The following is a 21010-nucleotide window of genomic DNA, read 5'->3' as shown; positions in this document are numbered from 1 at the left end:
AGAAGAGACTTGATGATCACTAAAATTAAGTCGGGAAAAATTCAATGCTACTAGCTGCACGCATCCCTTGAGAGAACAGGATAGGGCCCAAAATGAAGCCTTGAGGAACTCCACAAGTAAGAGGGGCCACAGCTAAAGAATGTTTGCCAAGGCAGATGGAGAAGCTCCTGTCAGGTATGACTGAAACAATTTTAGGTCTTTACCTTTGATGCCCACAAATGATTTTTCTCATACTGTCTACCTGAATATACCTTTATTCACACTCTATTATACCCCCTCCCAAAAGGGCCCAGTGTACTTTGATGTCTGTTTTGGCGGGTCTTCTACATCTGCAGTCCGTACATCTTTGCAACATCATTGCAGGTGGGAAATTACTGTAATGGTGCTGTAGTACCAAATAGTGTAGTTGTGACATCACAGTGTTACAGAAGTCTTAATGGTTTGCTTAAAGGCACAGTCTTTAAATATGGCCTGGGTACATTTCTGTGTTTTAATACACCTTTACCTGCCCTGTAAAAAGAAACTAATTGTTTCAACTCAAAAAGCTAGTGCTGGGCTGCCTTAAAATTTAAAGTTGACTGAATTTGAGAAGGCAAGTTGAGGTAATTTTGTAATGATTCCACTTGTCCTCTAACATTTAGCCAACTTCAAAATTTAAGGCAGCCTGTAACTTTTCAAAGTTAAAACAAATATTTTTTTAAGTGTGTTTTATTTAAAAAAAGGACATGGAGATTTGACTTTTACAATACATGACATATAAATTACAATAACAGCAACTGACATACAGCTGTATTTAAAGTGCAGGTGTAGCAAACACTACAATATTTTAGATACTTTTCATCTGGAGGACAGAATAAACCGTTACAGGGTAGAAATATGAAGGAACCATACTGCATTACTAAGGTAGGTTAATATGGTGTCATAGTATGTGGGAGGACGACACTAATTTGCCTAATTGACCAAAACATTATATTCACACACTTCACCAAGGGTCACCGATGGGGTTACTTTAACGTGTTTGCATTATGAGGTTTTTCACTTCTATTTCAGGCATTCAGGTTCATGCAGATTGTCATTAACCTGACATCATGTTATCTTGTTGTGACATGCAGATCTTTTGAGAAATGAGATGCTTGATTCATATAATTTGCATACATGTGCAAATATCCAAACACATACTGCACTGACTGAGATAAACACATAAACAGTGGGCTGAAATTGGATTTTGCACGACGCCTGTATGCAATACGAAGCTGTGAGTTAATTTTTTTAAATGAGATAGCTACTTATTTAAGTGGTAAGTTTCAATTCCTCTGAGTAAGGTTTACTACATGCAATATCAAAAGGGAATTTACAGTTAAAGAGGCAAAAAGACACCAGTGCAGAAATAAGTACATTATTAACTGTATGTCAGTTTGTGTTTACTTTGTAAAGTTCATGTTTTGTCATAACTATGTTCTTATTTTCAGTTTCCATATTTTTCCCATCCCCAAAAGGTCAAGAGTCTGTTATAGTTTATTTTCTAAAATATTGCTCCAGAGAGACACATAACATTTTTGCCAAATTTGCCAGAAATTGCCAGCTTCTATCAGCAGTGATAGCATTCATTGTAAATAGTCAACATAACAGCACTGCACGTGTTGTCTTTACTCATCCCCTTTCAAAATGTCTTTTTGAGCCGCTATAACTGTAGTTGATGTTGCAAAGTGTTTGTGAATTTCCTGCTGCCTCTTATTTACATGAGTGCACCATATACATGACTATATCTCTGTTGGGTTCTGTTGTCTCATAACCTTGTTCACTTATTTCCTGATTAAATTTTGCCAACTAGCCTGCATTTACTGTTTTTGTGTTCTGTTCATGTTTTGTCTTCCAATAATAACAAAAAAAGTTCTGTTGTTGTGTTGTCAATTGTTTCTGCACTGTGCTCAAGTAAAGGTTTTGAAGACTTCCTTTATAACAATTATAGCTCTTATATAACAATCATTTTAGCTTTTGTGTGTACTGTATTGTTATGTATTAACAAATTATATCCACATTATTGAGGATGTATAAGGATGATTTTGCAACACTCATATTTCCACAGTGAATGCAGCTACATAAAGAGGAAAAAGTGTCAATATTTTGCAGGTGAACACACTCATTTCAGCTAATTAACCAGCAAGATGCAGTGATAAGCCAAAACTAATTACCGTCCGTCTACTCTACTACTACTACAGTGCAAAAACATCAATCCAAATTAGTCTGCAGAGTTTAAAAAAGAGAATGAATACAAGAGATATATAAAAAGAAGCAATCACCATTAAGTTTTCTGATACCTCTGTCTATGCTGCTTTTTGCTGTTTACCTGTTCTCCAGCCTGTCTGTTACATCGAGCGGACACACCAAATCAACCCACACACGCACACATACTTGTCCACTGCAGAGCCATGTACACAGCTCTGATCCACTGGCAATAGAAAAGCAGTCATATAGCCTTGCTTTAGCAGGTTTATCTGTGTTTAAGAAACACATTTGCATGCGCTAATTTTGGTGGCAATGGAGTATATGTCTCCTTTCTCTGTTGTTTGTCCTGTCGCAGCATCTATCCATAACCCCATTCAATCTGCCCCTCCCCTTACCCCTTACACACAGGGGACTGACCGAATCTAAATAACACAATTCATTTCAGATTCAGTTTCTTTAGCTAAATAAAAAAGAGTGGAAGAATGACAGTGGATTTTAGGACTGTACTCAACCTCAAGTGGGTGACAATTTAAAGGCAGTATGTAGATTTTGTACGTGTGTAGGTATATATGTAAGAATGTGCACATCATGCAGATCTTGTTCAAAATCCTAGGACTGATAAAAACATCAAGGATACAAACATGGCCAATCAAAGGCCCAGTATGTGTCATTCTTAAAAAAAATTTAAATGGCCAACCAGATATCTTTGTTGTGCCTTCACTGACATAATCGTATAATTATTAATTCCATAGTGTTTTAAATACATACATAAGCCTAAATACCGTATTAGGTATATATATATATATACTTAATATATATATCAAGCAGTGTATTGGTCAAGCTTTCTTTGGGATTTGTTTTTTTGTTTTGTTTTAGTCTTTTTGGGGTAATCAGTTTGCTTCTGTTGGTGTTGTTTCCATAGACCAGGTTGCTTTTTCTCTCACAAGATCTGGCAGCACTAAAATATACAAAACTAGAAAGACTGGCATCAAGGAAAGTTAAAACTATTCATTCAAAACATAGAAAGAAGTCAATGAGCAGGAAAACAAGTAGTAAAAAGGACAAGACAATTACCAGAAAATGTGCACAAAAAAAACCCACAGGCATATGACCTGGAAAAGTGTTTGAAATGTATAATAATTCTGTAATATATATTTTAATACATTATTATGAAAATAAATACTTTTTCCCTCGCATTTTTTCAATTTTTGAACATTTTCCTGTAGCATTTCAAAAATCAATTTCTAAATCTACTAATTTCTTGCGATTCCTGGAACAAGATACTTTTTGCCTTTTTCCTTACGCCTCTGAAAGACATCGTCCCAATTTGCTCAGGGTTCAAAGGTTTATGTGCTCATGAAAGGTGCTGTTGCTCAAAGTTTCAGGAGTCAAATTATCCACATAGGTCAAATCAGTGTTTCTCCTACACTGTTCAGCAGAGGAGCTGGAATAGCCGAGCCCTTGCTAATGTGTGCTCACCTTTTCTCTAATAACTTAACATGTGCTCACTTTTTTTCTTATTCAGATGTTCAAGAGAGATTCATTATCTGCAGAGGTCTCTTCCTCTCCAAAACATATGGACCATTTGTTGAAAACCAGTAAAAGCAATGAATAAAGCGGTTTCACTTTGAAAAATCACTATTTTCCCGACACTCATGTTTCAGAGGGGCAGCTCACTATAGTGGTGGATGTAACACAAAAATGCTTATGACCATGGCGATTTCCATGGATGAGGACCTGCTCCCTATGTAGATATAAACTGCTCATTCTAAGGTAACAAAACCACAATAATTCTTAATTTCAGGTGTTTATACACCAATGAAAACATACTTTTTATACTATACTCCACTTCTGCCAATATGTCCCCTAAATCCCACACACTTGACCTTTGAAGAAATGTTGGCATCTTATGAAGCCATTTCTTAAAAAAACACTGTATTGCAACTTTTTAACTTTGCTTATTGTGTTAAACATGTTTTTTGGTGGTTTAGGTGATACTATGTTTAAAAGTTTGTTATGTATTGTTATCCTTTAAGCCTCTTTACATTAACAGATTCATCAAAAACATATCATTAATGAAAATTCTCTGAGACTCTCACCTTGGGATGATGCCAGATCATGATCTCATTTTGTCTTGAAACAAAAAACAAATTAATTTCTAATTTTCATGTTCTTTAAAAAACAGTAGTAGTAATAGTTTTGTTTACATTTCACTTCTTGGTCTATTTATCATCCTCAATGCAAGTTTGCTGATGATTATCACTCGCGTATAAAACTGTCAGAGTGCTAATAATATGGTGGCTGCTCCGGTGCCTGGCAGGAAATATAAAAGGTTTGTGGGGCAAACTAAGGCAAAATGAGTGTGGTGCCAGATAGAAATGTGCAATTACACTGAGCATTCATTATTGTGTTTCCACATTCTGTGTCTCTTTTATATGGTGTGTGTTTATTTATTAATATACAGCATTGATTAAGTTGGGTGCAGTAGTCTATTCAAGACACCATCTGCTTGGAACCAAGAGTAAGAGTAATTAAAACAAGCTTGCTGCTTAATGGAATTCAGCGAAAAGACAAATACAATTTGCGAGCCACTCTCCTTTATCCTTTTATCCCTCAGCCAATTACAATTCATCCTCAACAGTAGTCACTAGAAGTGCATAGTGTGATGAGTGAAACCTGACAATACCCTAATGCTAATTCATACATACAGAATCTCTGACGCTTGCAAACATATGTGCAAATGAGCAATGCATGTATAGAAGCAGCTGAGGAAGCGGATTTTAATATACATACACACAACTCCCAAAAGGCCAATACTTAAATGCAATGTTTAAATCAATGAACTGAATTAGATTAAAAATCAATTTCATTACTTTGTGATTATGCTCCAAAAGTGGTAACTGAAATGTGGTGGCAGAGAAGTAGTTAAATGCTGTGTGAAGCTGGGTTCACATAATAACATACCATTCAAGGTACAGCATAATGAGAATCGATGAATATCAGCTTCTGTGAATACTTAATTGCAGGGTCTGAAATTAGCATTTGCCACATGCAGGTACACTGTTGGCAGTGGTTGTTAAAATCATCAATCCATCTGCCACTTTGGCGGACAGAGAACACGCACAGGAGAGACACACGTTCAGTAAGGCAATGTATAATTTGGCGAAGCTCTCAGTCTCAACCTGAGCCTAATGGGTTCACAAAACACCAGACAGGTGAGACCAGGTTCCTACCAAAAACGTGCACTGACTGGCCAGGTTGGGTAGCGCTCAGGCTGTCAAAAACAACACATTTATAAATAAATAAAATCATAAAGTTAGCACTCTGCACTTAATTTGTTGATTAATTTAAAATGAAAATTAAACATATATTATAGAAATTATACACTGATTGACTGACTGACTGACTGACTGACTGACGAACGGATGGATTGATTGATATCATCTTATATTATCTGCTGTAGCCCGGTGGCTTTTGACCGCCGCTGTCAGTGCCCTGTTGGCAGGGATAGAAGGACGGTGATACACCGTGCTGTTCCATTTTCAGATGCAGATGCATGTGGTTTGCACCGCCACTCAGCCGGTGTGCCCTGGATGTTGGAAGGTAACTAGAGCCTTTTGTGGGGAGTCGGGCTTGGTCGGGCATGGGCACAGTATTTTATGAGATGATCTCTGACGGGTTAGACGGGTTAGGTTCAAGATTCAGCTCACAGGGGTCAGTTCAATTTGGGTTGTAATATTTTCAGCCCGTTGTGAACTCTATAGTTGGATACAGACACACACTTGAAAGTTGCTCGCAACTGCTACATAAAGGCAACCCTACTAGCCACTGAAGTTCACTGCATTCTAATCAATGAACAGTCGTGGGCACACATACATAAATGTGCCTATTCATAATTGTATCAACTTCCCTAGTGACCTTGCGTATTCATCACGCCAAAAGGAATAGCTCAGTGTGTAGCGAGAGCGGCTGAGCGACAGAGAAAGAGAGATGGTTGATGCACTTGGAGCAGACAGGTGTTGGCAGTCGGAGCACAGGAAAAATAAGCAGTAATGTTATCTCATGTTAATAGATGTACAGTGCAGGTGTTCATGAACATGTCCATGTCTGTCCTTGTGCAACACTGCGGCTACTCAAGACCAAAGATAACTTCCTGTGTCTTGCTTCAAAACTTTGCAACAGTCTGTACTATTATGCCTTCTCCCACAAATGCTATTTTTGGTATATTCTCAGGTCCAGATGATTCCAGTCTCCCTGCTCACTGACAGAAGGTCATTGCCTTTTCCTCTCTATTAGCTAGACGCTCAATTCTGCTTAAATGGAAGGATGTAACCCCTCCAGCACACAGCCAATTGATCAAAGATGTGATGCACAACATTAGGCTGGAAAAAAATCCAATGTAACCTTAAAAGCTCCATTAAGACATTCTAAAAACCCTGGGATCCACTGGCAGAGGTAGGACCAAGTCATTGTTTTGCAAGTAACAAATAAGTCTCAAGTCTTTGTACTCAAGTCCCGAGTCAAGTCCCAGGTCAAGGCAGACAAGTCCCAAGTCCTAAACTTCATGTTTGAAGTCCTAAACAAGTCACAATGTGCTCTTCACCAAATTTTATACCATTTTAATAATGTAGTATTAATGTTAGACTTAGGGATGGTATCAACTATTTTCAAGTTGAACGGCTCAAGTCCAAGTGACATTACAAGTCGCTGATGTTAAAGTCCATGTCGAGTTGCACATATTATTTGGTTTGTCAAGTCACGTCTAAAGTTATTATATTTTTTACTCAAGTCCAAGACATGTGACTTGACTCCTCTGCCGTTGATGAGCTGCATTAATAGTCTACCTGGCCTGAAACTATGAACTCATAACTCTACAGGTAGTCTGTCCTATATGTGCTTAAATACACTACAATGTATGTTCTTTTGTTTGGAAACATTTGTACCCTAATATGATAGCTTATGTTTATGTATTCTCTGATAAATAGAAAATCTCTGTTCTTTGTTGTTTCAGGCTAGATATTCTCTGTATGAATTCATATAGTATATTTCAGCATTCATGCATGTCCATGTTTGTGTATAATACCCCTCCAGTCCCCAAAAATAGGGCTTCCCAAAAAGCCTTGATGTAATTCAAACACTGGAATTTGCCATACATGTAATCTTGTTGGTGTAAATATGTATGTATCGAACATTAAATTGCATCATTTTTTACATTAAATGATATCTAAATTATCTAAACGTGAGCGCATTGATTTGAAAAGTGGCAAATAAAATTGTCAGACAAGGGTGGTGAAAAAACTTCATTTCAGACCCCTGCCTGGTTGCCCTACTGATCATCAGCATCTACTCACTCATGCAGCAAATACAAAAGAGGAGGAAATCGACATCTTCAGATGTCTCGGAGGTTGATGTGAGGCGGCGCAGTGACCGATTGTTCGAGACCTTTGACAGCCTGAACTTGTCACTTGAATTCAACACTTCCCTGTGGATTTTTCAGGAGGCTGCACCTGGCGGGGGTTGTGACAGAGGAAAGAGGAGACGGCTACTCACTCAGACACTCGTTGGCGGAGTCCCCAGTGGCCCTGGCCCAGGGTCTGTCCTGGTAAAAGGGGTGACATCTCTGGCAGTCATCTCCCACGGTGTGATGTTGGCAGGCACAGACCAGCCTCTGATGTTCCCCCTCAACACACTCGCTGGCGTGACCGTTACACTTGCATCTGAGGGAAGCGCAGACAGACAGTTATGTAAAAGATGCAGGTACTACTTTTCATATACACATTCTCCCTCTCTCTCTGTTTTTCCTCACTGACTCAACATACTAATGCACACAGTGAATGAAGTAAAAGGTAGAAGAGAGGGGAAAGTGAGAGGGTTTTTCCACTGTGAGGAGTTGTCACTTCTTATTATCTTTCACGAGCATAAACATGGCTTGAGATGAGGTGGGGTTTTTATTCCCCTTCAGCAACTGCACGATTCAACTCAGTGCTAATACACTCACACTGTCTGAGGGTGAAAGAAACAGCAATAAGCATGTATCTCTGTGTGAGAATGAGTGTGTGCATTTGTGTTCAATTTACACGCACGCCTTTATTTACTTTTCTTTTTGTGTGCACATCATTTTCAAATAAGTGTATGAGTTAATAATCATGAGATAAACAGGATTCATTAAGTCCATTTTCACAACAAGATCGCTAATATCTGCTAATTTCCTTTCCTCCCTGCATTTGGAGAGCCTATCATTTCCTCCGAAGCATGGTGGCAGCTACGCCCCTCCTGTGAGTAATATTTCCTGGCAGTGTCGTCGGATTTTGTCAAGTGGCTGTGATAGGGGACGGGGACTTGTCGCTGAGTGGCAGGCTCTGTCAAATTTAGCCAGCTGTCCTGGATCCAGACGTATGCTTGCCTGAGGCTCAGACCCAGTTATTTCTGTTGTCGCTGAGACGACAACAACCCAGTAACTCCAAAGCGCTTTCCAATTCACATATCAGATCTTTCTGCTGGAGCAGACAGGGGCCGCTCGGTAATAATTCTAACCGAATATGTTATGAGGGGAACTGACCTGAGCTGTACCGGCACCATATGTGTGGTTCAAAAAGTGAGTCCTTATGATGAACCAGAATGAAAAGATGCATAAACAGCATTTTTTTTATATACACCACAATTCTAGCACTTTTATTGCTGCAGCAGTCCACCTTATGGTTGTATTGATATTCTGTATAAATCACGAGGAGTCTTTTATAACATCGGTGAGTACCACCAGCCATCTTGCCGAGGTAAAGGCATGTGTTCTCATACAGAAAGCGCAAGGCTAACATGTTGTCATGTGGGTCTCTCCCCCAGGTGTCTTGGCATTGGTGGGGCAATTTGTCCTGTCGCTGCAGTGATCCTAAGTGTTTATGACATGTGTCAGATCAGATTTATATTCCATCTGAAGGCTTCATCTCAACTACTTAATCGTCCACTTCTATCTGAAGCGCCAAGGTGCAGCCTGGTCCTTGGCACCACGTCCTCTCTCATTACTTTGAGTAATAAACCAAAAAGAAGTGGAGGAAGGACGGAGGATTATCTCGGTGTATTTTTTATCCGATGGCAACATGACAGACAGCGAGGCATTTTTGTTATCAGTTTTGCAAACAGCTTCTAAGGGTGGGGTGTTGATTGCTCATCTTTCTTTGGCAACATACAGTATCCATGTGATTCACAACCTTGTCCCTGAAAATGCTGTTAATGTACAACATGTGTGTACTGAATTATGTTCTTCATGGAAAGGTAGCGCTGTTACAGGCTGTGTACAGGCATCAGACGATTAGATTCAATCCTTTTAAAGAAATTTCAGAACAGTTTTAGCCAAATTTAAGACTGATTTTTGGACAAATCATCTTTTTCTTATTTAGGCATTACAGTTAAGTGTGAAGGTAAGTAGTATACATTTAATCCCATGTAAAGGTAGGTATTATGTAGGAATAATAGGTTAGAGTGAGTTATGCCAATCTACAATTTGCCAGCAGGTGAGTGCAAACATAGAGTAAAAAGACAGAATTAGGTTCAGAGGTAGCTTGACAGATTTGTAACCTTAGAAATGTGGACTTTCACACAGAAGGGCAAGACTCGTTTTGACAAAATGAGACATGAAAAGTTGAATAAATGAAATCAGATAATACTGTTTGTGGCAATGAAAGGTCCAGTGTGTGGGATTTAGGTGGATGCATATTGGTAGAAGTAGAATATCACATGACCAGTACCATATCTTTACTGCACAATCACCTGGAAATAAGAATCGTTTTTGTTACCTTAGAAAGAGCTGTTTATATCTACATAGGGAGCGGTTCCTTGCAGGCGTCTGCCATGTTGCTCTGGGATGTTTCAACAGAAGCCCAGAACAGACTAACCAAACACTGGCTCTATATAGCCCTTTTCCTGTTTTTGCGTCTGCCACTGAAGTGAGAAGCAACTCCAAGGTGAGCAGCGTTAGAAAAACACAAATTTTTCAACATGAAAGTGCTTTACTTAGTGTTTTACTGGTTTAAACCACATGGTCTGTTTGTTTTGTAAGGGAAGAGACTACTCAGGTAAGAGCTCTTCTGCTTGAAACCTACTGAATGTCTGGATCTTAATTTATCAAAGTAAAGAAAGCGAGCACACATTAGCAGGTGACTGGCTAGTGGCCTGTCTGTGACAAGTGGAACAGCATCGGGGAAAAACTGATTTTAAAGTGAAACTTCTTTATTCAGTGGTTTTACTGATTTTGTGGGGGTTTTTTTTGGGGGGGGGGCTCTGCAGACAATTTGGCTTCTAGTAAAAACCTCCTGAACTGAAAGAATCCTAACAGGGAGGTCACACTTGACATTTGGAAGAAGTTTCAGCTGGTTGTAATTTGAAATCCTCACCACTAGATGCCACTAAAGCCTACACAGTCGTCCTATAAGACCTCATAAATTTAACTACTTTCAAGGCTTTATATTAATAAAATTAATTTTAATACATTTCAACCTGCACACACCCTGTGTTAATCATAAACACAATAATTTACTCTATGCATATCTGGAAACTATAATACAAAATGTTCAAACTGAATGTATTTGAAAAAGAATGTGGTATTGGCTAATTCTGTGAAAGTCAAAGAAAGCTTGCGGCAACAGATGTGGCATGCTGAATTTTTTCAATATTTAACCAACCAAAAGATTTCCCAACCATTATTGTTTTACAAGCCTAATTCTAAAACATGAGAAATGAAACAAAATCCCTGGGCTCTGGTGTCAAAATATGTGCTTTGCATGCCCAACCACCCACCCCTTCCTCCTTAGGCGGCAGTTGTATTTCCTTCAGAACATATTTGGCAAAACCAATTAGTATTATATAAATGCATTTTGTAATAGACAGGGCTTCTGTTCCATTATGTTTGAGATAGCTGGAAGCTGAAAATGTGAAATTCTTTTAGCAAAAAAAACCCCACCATGGCACAAAGGAAATGCATTTGGACACCACAAAGCCTCTGAGTCTTCATTTGATTTTTTGCTCAAACATAGTTTTATGTGACAAAACTCAAGGTTAAATCCTAAAGTGACTAATTTTTAACAAGGGAGACATTATCACTGATGGCGTGTTTTCTGGTGTCTCTTACCTGCCACCCACAGAGAAATCAGAAATGGCGTAGAAGTATGAGCGCAAAACTTTAGCATCCTTGAAGAACTCATCTCCAAAGGTGTTCAGCCTGTCCAAAGAGATGAGCAGGTCAGTGGCTGTCACCCATTCCTGAAAAAAAAAGACAGGAAAGAAGAAAAGGACCAACGGGGTGAGAGAGATGTTAGAAAACACATTTTGCTCCCATCCACTTTGGTCAGTTTGATGGCTGCTGGCACTCTTGTAGGTACAAGGAAGCAGACGGAAAGGATGAAGGAGAAGGACACCAACTGGGCTTTAGTTGAGAGAGGCAAGGGGTATGAGGAAAGCAAAAGTTGACAGAGCAAAGAAAATAAGTCAAAATTGGAGAGGTGGTGGATCAAGGAGACAGGGGTGATGGTGTAACGGCAGGGGAGAGAGAAGATGTAATGGGGAGATAATGAGTATGGTGTAGGAAATTGAGTTAATGTCAGAAAAAAGGGGGTTAGAAGGAAAGGGATTAATGGAGACAAAAGCCAATATATGAAAAAAACATGAGAAAAGAGACAACACTGCAGCACTACTTTTGTTTAATGGATGGCGCGTGGCAAGGCTCCAATCCCTGATATGATTTAAGCTCCTCTGTTTGAGCCCACTGCAAAGGTAAAGACGGGATGAAGCAAGAGTGGGAGAAGAAAGTGAAGAGGGATAACACAAACAGACAAAAAGCAAACGGGAAGTGCAATAGTAGGGTGGAAGATAAAAGTGGGGCCAGGTAAAGGGAGAACAAATGACATGAGGAATCTCATACTCGTGAACAGAAGCAACTTTAAAACAAATAGCCGAAGAGAAACTTCTGTCTGTTTCTTGGCTGGTTTGGGACTCTGTGGCAGTCCTGAAAAAGCCTATAATGCTGTGCGTTTTGAAGCTTCTCCCCAGGGGCATCTTTGAAGTGTGGCAATGGGAGAGAAGGAGATTGGAGCGGATGGGCCTCAGACTAAAAACACGTGTGAGGTGTTCATTCATTCATGTTTTTCTCAGGCTCTACAGCTTGTCTTTGTAGTGCTAAAGCCCATCAGATAGCACCCACTGAACAGAACTGGGTTTTTTTAAATAATAAAAAGAACATTGAGTATACTTTATAAATCATGTACTTTACCTTGTTTTCTTGTTATAATTTTGAAAAGCGTACCATATGTACATTTCCTTGCCATGCTAGCAGTATGACCCTTGGTGATTATGTACAAACATTCATGTTCCCAAAAGGATGAATCCCGCTAACTTAGGTGATCTCCTGACTTAACCTCTTGTGCCACTAGCATTTTGTCATGTTTGGCTTTTATTGAAATATGTTGACAACTATTAAATGTATTTTAATGACATTTGGCACAGACATTCATGGAGCCAAGAGGATAAATGCTAATCGCTTTGGCATTAACTAACAGGCTAAACTACATTGGCAAACCTGATGAATGACCTTCTTTGTGTTGTAATTTTAGCATGATTATCCTTCATTTTTAGCGCTAATTAGCAAAGTAAAATGGTGAAAATTATATGTGATTGATGTCAGCATGTATACATTGTCAATGTGAGCATGATGAAGTATCACTGTGGGAGGGGGGGTTGCCGCCCATTGGAACACACACAATTTTTGCTTCAACATGCAGCGTTTACAGTGTTGAACGTCTGTTGGTTTCTGCCTGTCTTTGGCTTATCAAATAGCAGATATCGTGTAAGCCAAAAGACGGAGGAACTGATAATGTTGGTGTCTGAATACCGAATTACAGCACTAGCAACTTATTAGGACAACCAAAAGAAGAAATGGGCCTGTGATAACATTTCCACTTCAGAAGACTGGCAAACTATCCAAATATGTAGAAATCTTTAGTAATTTCAGTGATTTCTGTTGTTTTGCTACAGTATGCAGCTACAAGCTGGTGTCAGTATTCACCAAAGCACCTGGCTGTAAATATGGACTGTAGTGGCAGCAGCCATTTCTAAAAATGCTTTCCTGCTGTCAGGGCAGCTACCTCAAAGACATGTAAAAGTAGCTTTAGTCTTGTTTTAGACTGATTATGTTTGCTCTTTATGTTACTGTTAAAGTTAGAGCTCTTAACATGGACATATAAAGGGATACTCCAACGCCTCAATAAGCGACATGGCTCTTTTGGCAGCCAACTCTGATCTTAAATCATGTGTCTGAGCATAGCAGAACATAACAATACAGAAAAAAAGTCCCTGCTGACAGCTGCACTATCATGAAATGATAAGATCTGAAACAATCAAGTTACAAGTTTTAAGTATTTGCAAGTAGAATTTCATCATGCAGCATTTAGAAGAGAAACCAGCGTACGTACATTAGCTCTCTGGAAGTTATGAATCAGTCTAGACAGGATACAGGATTATAAAATTGTAATTAATATACAAAAAAATAGCTGGCTTATCATAAACTGTATAAAAGAAGTGGACTTAGTCACTGTGACGACCCCCATCCATCAACATCTTGCTTTTTTTGGAATCATAAGTGACCACATTCGGATGAGAGAGTAGAGACTGCCAAGGGAACAACTTGTCAACCACAAGGTATCCATGCCCTAAAGCATATCCCCCTTATCCTCTATTTTACTGTAATGGGACCATTATTTATAAAAAGAACATAATGCTGTACTGAAGATGACTTAGAAAGAATGCAAGTTTAGGGCATCAGCTCCACTTTTCAGACAAGGAGATAACTCCTTGGTATATACAGTATAAGTGCAGCCAGAGTGCCTTAGCAGAATTTGTATAGTAACTAATGAGCACTGACATAATGAAACATTCATTTTTTAGCTTCATACCAGTTTAGATGTAATAAAAAAGCATTACTCTTTGTCCAGCCACTGAAGAAAGTGGCTTAATTGGTTAGTGGCAAGAAATATAACAAAGATGACACTTCTGAGCCCTGTGAGGCTCTCTTCATAGGTACCTAATGTGATCTCTCTCAGCTGAAAATAGCCTGAGCAGCAGTGCAGAAAAAGTTTAAAACTAAGTTATCTTTAAAAGAGCTGCTTCTTAGGGGCTTTCTTCTTCTGTCAGCATGACCATGTTCCTGCTGTCTCCAAGGATAGAGTCTAAGCATTGGGACCACCTGCCTGCACCGCGCCCGCAGTCCCAAGAGACAAACTGCTGAGCCATGAAGAGGTCATAGCCCCTTACTGGAACATCTGGTGTGAATATGCTACATGTGTTCCTGATTGGTTTAACCCTTGCATGGATGGCGTCAGCATGACTACTGGACTTCAGTGTCACCTGTGGGTTGGCTTTGCTGGTAAACTGACTTTGCCAGTAGAGAGAAGATTTTTCAAATTGGAGCTTGGTGTGCTTTGCAATGTGCAATCAGTGGCACAGTGTATAAAAAACTCTAATTAACAGGTCATTTTAAAGCGAGGCGATGTCTTTTTTTATTTTAACTAGGCCAGCTGGTGGCTCCCTTTCAGCAAAATTTTGAGTGTTCTGCAGTCGTAACTCATCGCGCCATTAGTGTTCTTACCTGAAATGCCCTCTCACTTTACCCTACACCTCTCTCTTTATTGTCCTTTCTCTCCCTCCGCCAGCCTTATCTCTGCTCTCTCCTCGCTAGCTGGAGAGCACTCCAGGATTTTCCCAGACAGTTCTGTGCCTTAGCGTCCTATTGAGGGCTATACAGTAGAGCTGCTATTTGTAATAACCGTAACTACACTGTTGCAGAATTGAGTGCAGTTGGCTGGCGTGCTATTGTTCCGGCCCTCGCTTATCGACTTTGGCCCTGCTTGACATGACTTTCCTGGCTAATGGGGTTTGGAAGACATCAAATGACCCTGATGCAATGCAGTTGCCAGGGAATACAGATGCTGATTCTTTACTTTGTTTTACATTACATGGATATGACGTGACTTTCATCCATGGTTTATGAGTGTGCGCTGTGATGTTGAGATGGGAAACATAGCTGCAAGGTAACAAATTTGGGTAAAATGAAGGGCAGCAAGGTTGAGGCAGTGGAAATAGTTTAAATCAATTCTGGTTTAAAGGGAAACTTTGTATTTTGTGTCAAAGGTGAGGATCCTCAGTGGCTGTAAGAGGAAAGCCAAACACTACTCATCTGCACACATTGTTTTCCAGTGAAAAAAAAATGGTGAGATGTAGGCAAGAGAACAAACTGAGGATAGGAAATCATTTTGGACAAGGCAGCTACCTGGGCTAAAAAATGAGGCCAACATAGTATCAGGAACTGCAGTTCCTCGAATGGCTGCTTGAGGCTGGCTCCAGAAGCCAACTGATCCCCATAGACTCCCTCATTAAAATGCCAGGTTGCTCACCTGATAGAGCGAGCGCCCCATGTACAAAAGCTATGTCTTTGCTGCAGTGGCCATGCGTTCGATTCCAACCCCTGGCCCTGCTGCATGTCATCCCCTGCCTCCCCCCTTTCACTCTAAAAGCTGTACTGTCTAATAAAGGTGAAAATAATAATAATAACAACAACAATAAAGAAATAAATATGTTTACAGCCTGGTACAGAGAACAGTTTTGGTCTCTGTGGCTAATTTAAACATTTATGACAACCCTAGAGGGGCACATATTTATATAACTTACCCATTGACATTTTATTAAGGCTTAAAGTTACAGAAAATAAAGGATGAGTGGCAAGCTCAGACAGAGATTTATGCAGAGATAGGGCTGCTACGAAGTCCCTTCTTTTTACCTGCTTGAGATTTTCACACAGAACGACACAACAGCAGCATCATTCCACTCCAGTGTGTGATTTTACACAGCATGCTGGCATTGTGCAACCTAAAGAGGCATGACTGGCCTGACGTTTAACAAGTGGCCTCCCAAGTGACATGTAACATGTCAGAAGCCCTTTCTTAACAATAATAATGACATAACATGCAAAAAACAATCATTTACCATCCCTGGTTTATGAGACTGAACAGAGGGTAAGGAGCTCCTGAATTTTAGACATTTGAGACATTTTCGGCCGCTGTTTTTCTTCTTTAAATTGGCTGCTGACAGCTTACAGCAGCTTTTAAATCTCCCACAAAAAACCAAAATGGGGGTCTACAACGGGGGACACTACGGTGGCTACATCCATTTAAATCCTGTAAATTTCCTGAGCATTATGCTTACAAAATACAAAATCTCCTTGATTGCTCATCTTCCTACTGTCATCCATCCACTTGTCTTGTCTCAGGGTATCTCAGAGCCTGCTATTCGAGCACAAAATAAGCACAATGTTCTCATAATGATAATACAGGTCCTGTGCGCTATAAATTGGGTGTTCAATCAGTGAGGGAATTACATAGAGACCACATGGAAACAGATAGCTGTATCACATAAAAACAACGCAGTGAAAAACAAATAGGGATGTTAAGCTGAAAGAATTCTTGTTGTGAGTAATGCATTTCTTTTTCTAGCATTTGCACCTAAAATATAAATGCTAGCTAACCACAGATTAAAAGGTTTAATGTGAATCTATGTGCCCTCCTTGTTTTTATGTATTCAGTCTGTCTATAAGAACTTCATTTTTTATGTCTTAATATCTCAACTAATATCCAGGGTCTCCAATAAACAACAAAGAAAGGACATGATGGACATGACCTGCCCTTTTGTTAAATTATTAAATAAGTGATTAGCACAAACTGACGATCATTAACATTAAAATGCATGAGATTCACATCTCTGTTAATGAGGGGCCATTCTGAACACTGCCGCTGCATTGCTATTGTATCCAACATCCAGCTCACGTGCTTTAACACACACATCGATGATAAAATGTTTTTGTTAGCATTTTAAAAGTTCTTACGCACCATAAAAGCAAGCACTCTTCCATTTATCATAGGGTGCAAGACCATTATCATATGGAAGAGTTATTAGCTATGCTTGGAGGAACAGTGCTAACTGTGTAAGGAAAAGCATACATACTTCCAAATATCATTTACTGCTCTGAAAGGAAGCAGTTTCTTAGGGTTAATTAGTAGTCAGCCCATTACGTATTATTTGTGCAAAGCGCAGCAAAAGCTTAATTAACTTTGATTCCCGCTCCCTTGGAATTTGGGCCCACAATGCTACAATGATGCTGACTTAGGGATAGGATAAAGCGTTGAGGGTGGCAGTGAGCCAGTCCTTTGCTTAAGACAATAACATTGTAATGATCAAATGAGCAGGTGCACATAAGACAGGCCGCACGCAGCAAAGTTTTTAACGATATCAAACATTTCAGAAGACGACTCTGCTCGGGGGCTTGTAACCTTCACCTTCACTCTCTTGTCTCCTTCCTCATGTCTGTCTCTATCTCTTTTTTTCTCTCCATGTCTGTCTCCTTCGCCTTCTTTCAGTTTCAGTCTGTTTCCTTGAACTCTGAAACCTCTGGCTGCAGGCAGTGACGGGAAAGAGAGCAGTGTCCCTCATTCCAAAGTTAATAACTTTTTAATTTAATTGCTTAAGTTCACTGTGCCCTCAATATGTATTTTTCCCCTTTTACTCATTGTCATTCAACACTGGAGCTCCAATTTGCCACACAGCTTTCTAGCGAGAGAAAGAGAGAGAGAGAGAGAGGGAGAGGGGGAGAGAGAAGTTGGACTGGTGGCAGGAGAGACAGACAAACCGTTTTAATGGATGACTGAACAAATTAAATTAGAATTCAAAAAGCAGCTTTCATCTTCGGCGTGATTATTGAAAAAAAGAGAGCTTTACAAACTTGACAACAGAACCCTCTTTGAAGTAAGCCATTACTTTAGAGAAAACATCTAAATGCTGCGCTACGAGGTGAGTGTTGTTTAATCCAAATTAAAATCATTTGGCAATGAAAAACACATTAGATCACCAGTCTAACACGCAACAATATGGAGATGACATATACATGAGGCAAAAACACCTGTGCATCTAAGTGTCACCAGATGTTTTTTTTTCTTTTTGTTTTTTTTGCCTCGACCTCTCAAAATGACAAGGAGATATATTTTAAAAGCAGCAGATGAAGCGTGTGAAGTCTCTATATTGAAACTACGCGCTCCTCAGAGTGAGGCACAAGCGTTAAATCTGCCGAGGGATTAAAATGCTAATAAAACGGGCAGGATGCAATTCCTGTTTTAAGCCTCATGAAATATGCATGCTTCTGTATGAGCCATATGCAGAGGAAATGGCACGCTGACATGTCACAGAGAGGAACAGGGATCATTTTATGCTCCGTTGACAATCTGTATGTAAAGACTGTGGTCTTAACCCCCCTGACATAAATGCCCAATCTTTATCTCGCTGCGAGAAAAGCCAAGTGATAAAGGAGATGTTTTTGAATAGATACATCCACACTGTTATCTGCCACTGAAGCATTTTTGAAAATATATGTTTATCAGATAAGTGGCTTTTTTAAAGTTCCAATTTAATCATCTCTATGTGTAACAACACAAACTTTTTTAGGACTACTCATTAACGCCAATGCATTTAAAATGCATGCTTTTCTTTGGTCTACAGTGTCAGTCAGACGGACAAAATATGGTACGCTATGGCCTCTTTTTTGCCTCCGGGGTATGATTTTAATGCATTTGCTGGATCAGTGCTCATGTCTATAGAAATGCAATATTGCTACAAACAATGCTGGGAAAAAAAAAACTGGGCAGAGAGTGCTTAGGGCATTTACTCTGATTGAATCAACTTTATGAAAAACATATTCTGTCTGAGCAAAGGCATTCACAAAATCACAGTTTGTTTTAGAGCTGTGTTTTTATAGAGGCTAATCAGTGATTACAATCACAGCACTGACATTTTTCCTCCTTCTCTTCCGCTTGTGAAAGAGCTCTTTGAGGTTTCTGAGGAATAAAAATTCGATCCCAGACAACTAACTGCAGGGTATTACAGAGTTTTCTCCACCTTTTTTTTTAAACCTCGATACAATATGAAAAAGGTCAAATCATAACAACAACAGTGTGAGGTCATAATTTGTGGTTCACTGAAGCAGTGTTGTGTTACCGTTTATAGTGTCATCATATGATCAAGTAGAGACTTGACTTTGGACATACATATTACCCAGCAATCAGCTCTGCAAATCTGTATATGACAAAAATACCACATAAAATAAGTATCAATTTTATTGAATCATTTTTATAGTTTATGTAGAATAAAAATATAATTGTGTTTTAAATTACTGACTGTTTAAAAAACAACAACAAATAAACTAGATTTACCGGCACACTGTTGTATGCTTCAGCGTAACAGTAAAGTTGCAGTTACAGTTAGCATCCATGTCTGTGAAAACATGGATGCTTCACACACATCTTCACAATCAATATAGTTTCAAGGTGGACACACAAGATTAGTGTCACCAATTCAGTATCTGATGGATGCAAGGTCACAGTGACCTTGAACTTTAACCACCAAAATCTAAACAGTACATTTTTAAATCCTTAAGGTGTTTTTGAGAAATTGTGTTCATGACAATGGGACAGACGGACGGACAACCTGAAAACATAATGTAAGGTCATGGCAATCGCTTGCGTGAGGGCATAAAATAGCATTATTTCTATTTCAACCTGAGCTCTTCCTTGAACACAGGCGAATATCTGAGGTGGCAGTCTTAATTGCCCATTTTCTGCCCAACACATAATTGGAGGGCTCACTCTCTCTAGGAGCCCTCCCACCCACCCCGTGGGACCCAATGCAACCGCACTGCCTGCACTGTCTATATTTATGCCCCTGACTGTAAGAAGAAAAGACTCAAAAAGGCACGAAAATGGAACACTTATCCTCCATTTATTACCCTTGCAATACAAAACCTTCCAGTCAGCCAATATCAGCTGCGTATGGCAATATAATCATATTCACACAAGGTTTGAAATCATGAAGAGACAACCGAAGGTTGCTGCCGATGTGCGATTCAGCAAGACTGCCAGACTCGTGGATGACAGATGTGCACTTGATGTGTGTACATATCACATGAGACTGTGACATAATTGAATTACCATGATGTACTTTACCAGAGTTTTGTATTCAAAAGTCTACAGGCATGCTAGCTTGCCTCAGAGGCTGTACTCAGGCAAAGCAATACTTTGAGCTAAACACTACCATCAGCATAATAACATGCTGACAGTAAGATGGTATTTACCAGGTTGGCCAATGCACTTTGGTCTGTAAGCATGCTAACACTTGCCAATTCTTTCTAAACACAAACTGAAGCTATGGCTGATGTGAATGTCATTATATATATCATTCTATACTGTATTAATGTGTCAGCCTGTTCAGATTTCCCCTAAACCAGACACAATAACATCCTTTCGCACGCTGTCACTATGATGAACCTTCAACACCACTCACGTCATGTCAAGAACAACCCCCATGCAATAACGCTGTAACACCAAGCACCCACGCCACCAGCGTTAATGATATATTTTTTAATTTAACACTTTAAGTACATGTAAATATCTGTCAAACATAATCTAAGCATGCTGTTTACACTGTATGTTCTGTCATATCTACTTATCACATGTATATAAAGCACCCTGTTAACATTAACTCTGCTATATTTACTTTAGCCCCAACTTGCACTCTGCACCTTTTCACTATTGTACCACTGTTTTACATACGTTACCGTGTTGTTGTTAAGGATTAGAAAAAATAGAATTGTGACCCATTGGTAGGATGGGTACCAAAATAGGTACTTTAAGGGTAACAACTGAATTAT

The 21010-nt window shown here is 39.4% G+C and overlaps 1 protein-coding gene across 3 annotated transcripts in view; it reads right to left on the bottom strand.

Moving 5' to 3' along the window:
* Positions 1-21010, bottom strand: part of lamc3 (laminin, gamma 3) — a 148247-nt gene that overhangs the window by 97193 nt on the left and 30044 nt on the right. For all 3 annotated transcript variants that reach the window (XM_088070929.1, XM_088070930.1, XM_042509210.2), the window contains 2 exons: positions 11348-11478; positions 7777-7943 (listed from right to left, as the gene is read on the bottom strand). In XM_088070929.1, the coding sequence (XP_087927055.1) occupies positions 7777-7943; positions 11348-11478 (298 nt within the window). The remainder of the gene's footprint in view (positions 1-7776; positions 7944-11347; positions 11479-21010) is intronic.

Source organism: Plectropomus leopardus, chromosome 20, assembly GCF_026936395.1.
Source record: "Plectropomus leopardus strain MGB_pleo_1.0 chromosome 20, ASM2693639v1, whole genome shotgun sequence".
Classification (NCBI taxonomy): Eukaryota; Metazoa; Chordata; class Actinopteri; order Perciformes; family Serranidae; genus Plectropomus; species Plectropomus leopardus.
The sequence above is the reverse complement of the archived record's forward strand: the minus strand, read 5'-3'. Positions and strand labels throughout refer to the sequence as shown.